Source organism: Crocodylus porosus, unplaced genomic scaffold (assembly GCF_001723895.1).
Source record: "Crocodylus porosus isolate Cpor-Errol unplaced genomic scaffold, CroPor_comp1, whole genome shotgun sequence".
In the NCBI taxonomy this organism is placed as follows: Eukaryota; Metazoa; Chordata; order Crocodylia; family Crocodylidae; genus Crocodylus; species Crocodylus porosus.
The window spans coordinates 51210048-51218283 of record NW_017728886.1 but is presented as its reverse complement, the minus strand read 5'-3'; the positions used below and the strand labels follow the sequence as shown (position 1 = coordinate 51218283).

The window sequence follows — 8236 nt, the reverse complement described above, 5'->3', positions numbered from 1 at the left end:
TTATGTCATTATACAAAGGACATTTTAAAACATAATGAATAGTGTTTTCCAAAACTCCTAGACAGGCTGGACAACATCTTTTAGCCCTTGGAACTTTTAATGACTTAGGATTTTGTATGATAAGCTTCTGTGTTATAGAACCAATGTTTGTTACATGGGGATAATATGCAGTTCCATCATCTTTCACGTCATCGCATTGATTTTTGTTATGATTGGATTGTTGTCACCTATCTATTGCCTAGCTAAATATATCTAGGTATATAAATAGATGCCATGTGAAATGGTCAAAAATCATGTAGCAACTAGGTCTCATTTTCATTAAAGTAGGATCTGACTTTTATTTTGAATGGAAAATTTAATGTTTGGGGTGGCTTCCAGCTATGGTAGCATTCCATCACATCCTATGTTAAAGTGTTCTTTTTCCCCTTTTTTTCCCCTAGGAGCGGCAGGCAACTGTGAAAAGAGAAAAGAGTTGTCCTCAGCAAATGAACAAGTTGGGAGAACGGAACAAAATGCAAAGAGCAAACTCTGTTACAATAGATGGACAAGGTCTTCAGGTGTGATTGTTGTTTGTGATTCTTGTTTGCCACTGATGGGGAAGGACTAACTTGGCTCTAGGTTTGTGTCATGCATCTGTAGCTTTTCCGAATCAGACATGGAAATTCAGCACATCAGAGCAGACTCAATTAATTGAGTCTTCTGGAGCACAGAAATTGACATGCTGCAACAGCCTTCCACATCATGTGTATCAGTGTCCCCATGCTGAAAAAATGTTAATGGGGGCTCTTTCTAATAAAACACGTTCAATGAGCTTTAGTTCAAAACCCCCTCCCACCATTTTTTCAGTGCAGGGATGCTGATACATCTGACATGTGGGTGCTTTTAATTAGTGTGGCTCACTATTTAGAGTGGCCGGCAGCACATCCTAGAATATATGTAAAAATGTCCTATATGTTTTGTTTGGCAAAACCCTTAGTTTTCTATGTAGCATAAGATTTTCTGATGCTGATGTTTTGTAGCTGGAAAATTAAGGTTAATGTTGTATTTATGCTACTTTAATTACACAGGAAGGTAGATACTTATATCTTGTTGGATCAACAGTAATCCAACACAAGATTTTTATTTTTTATTATGCTACTATTGCCCTTTAAAATATAGAAATCACCTTCAGCAATTTAGCTCAAAACAGGTGTTTCGGGAGTTTAGTTTTGTAAACAAGTATGTGGATCAGAAAACTTAATGGCGACGATAATTGGCACTTATTTGCTGTCTTTATATTTCTGGAATGTTATATAAACACAAAATAATTTTTTTTCACAACATACCTTTGAGATTGCCAGAATAGATTGTGTTTTAAACATGAGGGAAACTTAGTTATAATTGATCTGCTCCTACTGAAACTAATGGCCAAATTTCTTTTGCAGCATTGGGACCAAACAATGTAAGGGATCCCTTCTATGACTTCAGGAAGGCTGTCCTTATATAAAATTAAATTGAATTAAGGCATAAAAATGTTCAATAAATTAGTCTAAAACTCAGGTTGCATTTTGAATTATCTAGAAATGTCTACATTATTTAGAAAAGTCATTTAGAAAAGCTATAAGAAATTAATTGAAAGGGACCTTATTTTTTTCCAGAATGGAGTGAAATAGGAATGATTAGACTTTTTTTAACTAGTTCTAGAACTTCTGTCTGCAATAATGTGGTTATGTTTTGAAATAAAAAACTGGAAATGGGAAATAATTTCATCTATACATTTTTTTGTATTAAGAAAAGTATCAAGAAAAAACATCGAGTTGCAGAAGTGTGTGCAGATAACTAAGTGGCAGTAGGGATCTGCGCTACTTAGTGAAGACTATTAATCATAGTTAAGCACATTCATCTTACTTCTTTCTAGGTAACCAGCATAATGATCAGGATTATTATTTCTAATTAGAGGAAGTAATAGATCATGTATAACCTTAGGATGAGTCTCATTAATTAACCTGAGTCCTAAGGGACTTCAATAGGTAGTCCATCTTTGTCACAATCAGTACCATTGGTTTACATGTAGCTCATGGGAACAAACATCATGGGAATTGGACTAAATAACTAAAATTGATTAAAACTGTAGATAAGAATTAAATATATGACAATCATTGATATATAATAACAAACTGCAGAACGTATGTTCAAACATACAGTGCCTAATGTATATGCATATATTGGATCTGATTCTGATGCTGCATCAGTTCTGCACTTGTGCAGCTCCACTGATATCACTGGAATTATTCCTATTTTACACTGTTATAGATTACACTAGAATTAGACCAAATGCAAACATAATTATGGGTGGAGCTGATATGACTGCATTTAGCAGAAATTGCTCAAAATTTTTGTTTGGAAGACAATGTTGCTTATAAATATACCAAACTTTAATCATTTGTGCCGAAAATTTCCATGGCTGATGTGTCTCGATACTATGTTTTTTGAAGTTTCAGCTGAAAAGAGTCTGTCATTTAAGAAAATAAGATTAAAGATAAATATTATATTTTACCAGTGGTAAAAATATATATGCAACCATTTTGTTGAGAAGCATTACCATCTCTGTGGTTTGGGGACAAGGGCTTGAAAGTTGTCAGAATGGTTTTTTTTTTTTCATATATGTGCATGTTGTTGTCTCTGTCAGTCTGGCAAGTCTGTAAACCTCTCTCGGTTTGAAAATGCCCAGTAGAAACTTATAAGAACTTGGTAGATAATTTTTCCAAGGATTTTTTCTGTACTGAATATTTTCCAGCTCAGGGCTACAGAGACTGAGCAGGACTTAGTTTACAGTTATTCCAGAGGTTACTGAGGCAACAAACACAAAGTGAGGACAGGGGTAACATCAGTTGTAGGTTTTTCTAACTTGTGGGTATTAGATTTGCAATGCTGACATCTTTTAAATATTTTTATATGTAATGTATACATCAATTAGTGTTGAAAATAGTACTTGGAAAACTTTCTAAGCCCTCTAGCTGCAGATCAAAATCTTGGCACAGCCAAGAACTGCAGGACACTGGATGTTGACAGATGTGAAAAAAACCCAAACCATGCTTTATCAGAAGAGACTGCATTAGTTTGACTGGCTCCGCAGTGCCTGTATAGATTCTGTGCTTCAGTGGGGCTTCTTGGCACTTTATCTGAAGGTGATTCAGTGAACTATTAGATAAAATCACCAAAAAAGCTGCACTGAAGCACCCGGTCTATGTAGATGTTGGACAAGTGGAGCCAAACTAATGCAATGCCTCCTCTGGGCAAGCGCTGATCCATAAGCAGCCTACTTTCAAGACATGCGTGTTCTAGAGCAGTGGTCACCAGCCAGTCAATCTCGATCAGCTGGTCAATTGTGGAGCTTCTGACAGTCGATCTCAGTCTGTCAGAGGCTCCATGATCCAGAATGGCAGGACGCACATGGCTGGGCTAAGCCACGCCCCCTGCCACCCGGGGTGGGCTGAGTAAGTGGGGTCAGAGCCCAGGTAGCTTGGCTGGGGGGAGGCAGGAGGGCACGGGGCAGCAGAGCCTGGGTGGCCAAAAAGTGATCTTCACCATAAAAGGGTTGGAGACCACTGTTCTACAGTCAGTGATCTGCATCTAACACCTGGACTGAAATGATAATTCGTCATTAAGATAAGTAACAAGCAAAAACTGAAGAAAATAATAAAAAATAGGAAAGAATAAGTGAAGTGGTAAGTGGGGAAAGGTGTTTTTATTTAACTAGTACTATTCTTCAGGTACTGCCTTTAAATTGCACAGAGCTCATGAGCCATGGTTTGGTCACCCCGGTACAAAACTACTGTTTTATGAGTTTAAAAGTTTATAGAAATAAAATGTTAGCTAATTTAATTTTTCTGAAATATCTTGAAGTAAATGAAGATAAAAAAATTCAGAACAACTGAGGATCTGTCCCATAATATCTGACAGTGAAGAGTGATTATATTGTCCAGCAAGGTAGTAGTGGTTCTGCTGCCAAACTAAAAACTGAAGTCAATATGTAATATATTAGAAAAGCAGTTGAGGAAAGATGAATGGGTCAGAAGCATACTCTCTTCTCCAATATCCGCATTTCTCCCTTATTTTCTTGTTCTCTTCCTTTAGTCACTCCTCCTTCAGCAACCATATAATAGCTCCTTCTTTTCCTTCTGGGTTATTTGAAGGGACTACTGGTACTTGTTTTTGACTGCTACATTAAAAAATTAAACCTGTATGATTTTATGTCATCATAAATGTGTAAGGGTTGTGTGACATTTCAAAAATTTTGAAAAAAAGAGCATTGTTCGGTTTGTGAAATTCCCTTCAAGTTCCAGATTTCATGTAGTTCAGACACAATTTTGTTTGTGCATAAAATTATGCTCACAGACTTAAAGGCTTGGCTGAAAATCTATAATGAAATACAGTGCTATTTTTAAAGCATAATTTTATTTTCTCTCAGAATGTGTATTTCCTTACTTGTTTTTTTATATGGAGATTACTTAGTGTGTCAGGCTCAAAATTATTAATTTCTTGCATCATCTGATGTGCACTTCCTTTCCTGATGAATATAACTCATATGTTCCAATGTTGTACTTATTTAAATGGAATTTAAGGTTAAAATGGCAGCACAGCAGTATGCCAGAGAGCTGGCATCAATTGAAATAATAAATGTCATTTATAATTTGTAGCAAATTAACCAAGAGGGGATTATTGCAATTTGTGGAATTATTTCCAGATGGATTACAGTTACAGGAGCACAGCTTGCTGTTTTCTGTCTAGTGTAAGATAAATCAAATGCAGCATTCAACATTGATGAGTGGCTGTGTTGTTTGTTCTTTTAGATCACTCCAGTTCCAGGCACTCATCCACTTCTGGTTTTTGTCAACCCTAAAAGTGGTGGGAAACAAGGAGAAAGGTAGGTTGATTTTTCTTTTTCCCTTTTGGCAAGTTCATTCTTTGTGTCAAAAAATGCATTTGTAAACTTTAGAGCTGAAGAAGAAATGGATTTGAACAATTTTGGAGTATATTTTAATAATGCAATGCCTTATTTTTGGGTATTCAGACAAACGTTCAGCAGAGATATTGTATAATACTACAACTTAGTTCTGTAGTTAATAATTGCAGTGACTTCTATAGAATAGTTTAATTTCAAGTCCAGAGTAGCTACTTCATTGTTTTTCTGTGTATGCATAAATTTAAAGTTACTGTATCTTGTATTCTAAGGCCCAGATCCTATTCCAAGTGCTCGAAATATAAAGACTTAGCTTGCACTTGTTTCCAAAGTATTCATCTGGCTCAGGAAAACATACTGTTCTACCCAGAGAAGCATATACTCTCCCATTCAGTGGATGGCTTTGTACAGTTCTGGAGGTTAGACCATATTCCTTCCCGCAGAATCTAAGGACTCTCCCAGTGGGCAGCTTCATGTGCTTGTAGAGGCATATCCTATTCTGGAGGGGGTGGGAGGGGAGGAAGGGAGGGGGAGAATGTCTAGCACTCTGTTCCTTCAGTGGTCAGATTTAGCATAACCTCTGTCATATTGTGGTTTAGTTGCTAAGCTGGAAGATACCTTATTGGGATCTAGCTCCTCAGAAGGAAGAGGTCTACCTGAATCAGCATGTCTAATCGACAGACAGCAGCATTGACCAGAAATATAGGACTGTGGCTTTGATGCAGAATGTCCCCTGAAGAGTTTTGCTCTGTCCTGTTAAAGCAATGGCTTCTAAAATTGGGGTTGCAACCTGAAATAGGATCATGGTTTCTATGAGTGGAGTCATAAACCCCTCAGACATTTAGTTATTACCCAGAGGGGCTTTGGAGTGGCAAGAGGGTCCTGGAATGTGTGTGTTTGCTTTTTAATATAATTGCTATTTGGGAAGTAGCCAGAAACAGGAAGAGCAAGCCTCATGTAAATGGCTACACAAAAAGTAAATCAGTGTAGAGTCTCTGTCTCTGGAGGTCTTACAATATGATCATTTCATATTGTATAACCAAAGGGTAAAGAAATGGATAACTCAGCATGATGACCAGCACTGTTTGGCCAAACTCCTTGTTAATTCTGTGGTTCTGAGGCTAGGTTTATTTCTTACTTATTAAAGATGATAATAATAATTCACAAACAGCCTATTCTAAGCTTCTTGAAAGTAATACAACTCTTTGGTGTTTTTGAAGGAACTTCAAGAAGGTAGGGGGCCTATTGTCAGTTTAATAGCCCTTATAAAGAATAGATGAGAATTTAATCTATTCCCATAGAGAATCCCATAGAAGAATTCTCTTTTCCTGAATGCTGGTAATGTGTACAAGTTGGCTAAAATTTAGGATATATGATGAATGGTATGCTTCGCACGTGAAAATTATAGCTGTGGAAAAACACCTTAATCTTACAGACTAGACTTTCATTATCCTGGCTTATGCAGATTAAGGTAGTGTTCTATGGAAAGCTATTCTTCAATCTTTATTCAGGATTTTCTTTATTTGGTGGATCATGATGAGCTGAGCTATGATTTTAACTGACTTTCACTCAACAAAAAAAGGTTATCACACATTTTGTAAGAATCAGCTAGCTATGTATGAGGTGCCTCCACAGATATTGGAGTGGACATGTCAACACAATGTTGGACCGTTCCATGTAAGCACATGGTTCACTACTGCTCTACATGAGGCCAAATACTGAAAAAATAGCACATAGCTGCTTTTTGGCATATGCTTAGGGAATGCCTGGTGCCCTTTTCAGGCTTTGGATATGCTCATGAGAGCAGTTTTTGGTATGCTAAGTGCCACGTTAATGGTGACTACATGATGTCTTGTTGCTGTGGAGAATTTTGGGAGCAGGAACATGTGGATGTGGCATGCTTTCATGGCAGTGCTTCCTAGCACCATTCAACATAGTGTACACATGCCCTTTGAGGTTGCATATCCTGCAAAAAGATGAAATCACTTGTGTCATATTATCCATACTTGTTCTTTCAGTGTCCTAGAACAAAATCTATTAATTCTTTTTCAGCCATAACTTTGTCTTGTTTTCATATTTTCACGCTTTAAGATATGTATCTAATGTAACAGAGTAGAAAGATGCTGAGGAAGAGTTTGTTATGAAAAGGGAACTTTTATATTCCTGGTTTGTGAATTCTGGAACAGAGTAGATATATAGAAATAGAGTATTCAGAGGATAAAGTTAATATTCCTAGTCTCTATTTTCTTATTAATGGCAGTTAAAAAATTGCATGACTTGCAAATGATTATACCAGGAGTTCACAAACTGGGTTGTTGCATCACTCTGGGACCCCTTTGAGGGGTCCTGGGTCACTTTGTAGTGCCAAGACACTTTGTAGTACTACATATGAACACCTTTACATACCTGAACTGTTTGCTACTACATGTATAACACTGAAGAAGTGATATTATTGAACTGTCCATTTTCTGTTCATGAACATATCATATATACATCATCACATCCAGTTACAGTTTGGCATGAAGGGAATCATTTACAGGCAGTTTCCTTCTCTTTCTTAGTAAACCTGGGAACTAAAATGAATCAATCCCAAGTTCTAGTTTTGCTACAACAACCAGAAAATATTAGTATATAAGTTACTGAAATATTATACTTAATACATTATTAATATATAACATATACAATAATATTGTCTTAACATTGTACTAGTAAAAAGCAGGATGCATGGTTCTCCATGACTCAACACGGATTTTGTTAGTGTTAATACTTAACTGCTACCAGCGAAATATGTAATGAGTTAGTTGGGATTCTTATATAATGGGACTTTGTATGCATCACAACATTGGCTTTTAAAGCAGCTTAACTGCCCTTTTGCACTGCTTTAATGGCATTGCTATTTACACTGTCAATGGCATATTGCGCTTTAAATGATTTTAGGATGTAGCAAAATAAAACACCTTTGAGGTGTTTTAGTTTGCCACATAACACAGCGCAACAGCCGTGGAGTGAAGCACCTGGCCCCGTGCAGCTCAGGGGCTATGCAGGTAGCCTGTGCAGGCAGGCTGTACTAAAGAAAAAAAAAAAGCGGTAAACATGATTTCCCTCCCCACCACCCTGGAGCCTGCCTTGCTGCCTGAGCTCTGCAGTGGCCTGGTGCTTCCCTCTGCAGCTGTATGGGGGGCAGGGGAAGGCGGTGCTTCCCTCCATGGTTGTGGTGCCCCCCTGAACCACTGGTGCGGGGTGCCTGCAGCTGGGTGCTGCCTGTGGGGTGCCGCTGCGGAGAAAAGCACCAGC

General features: G+C 37.6%; 1 protein-coding gene across 1 annotated transcript in view; it reads left to right on the top strand.

The window, feature by feature from the left end:
* The window catches only part of DGKB (diacylglycerol kinase beta), a 565110-nt gene that overhangs the window by 177919 nt on the left and 378955 nt on the right, over positions 1 to 8236 (top strand). The window contains exon 15 of the mRNA XM_019534027.1: positions 4833 to 4906. Coding sequence (XP_019389572.1) covers positions 4833 to 4906 — 74 coding nt within the window. The remainder of the gene's footprint in view (positions 1 to 4832; positions 4907 to 8236) is intronic.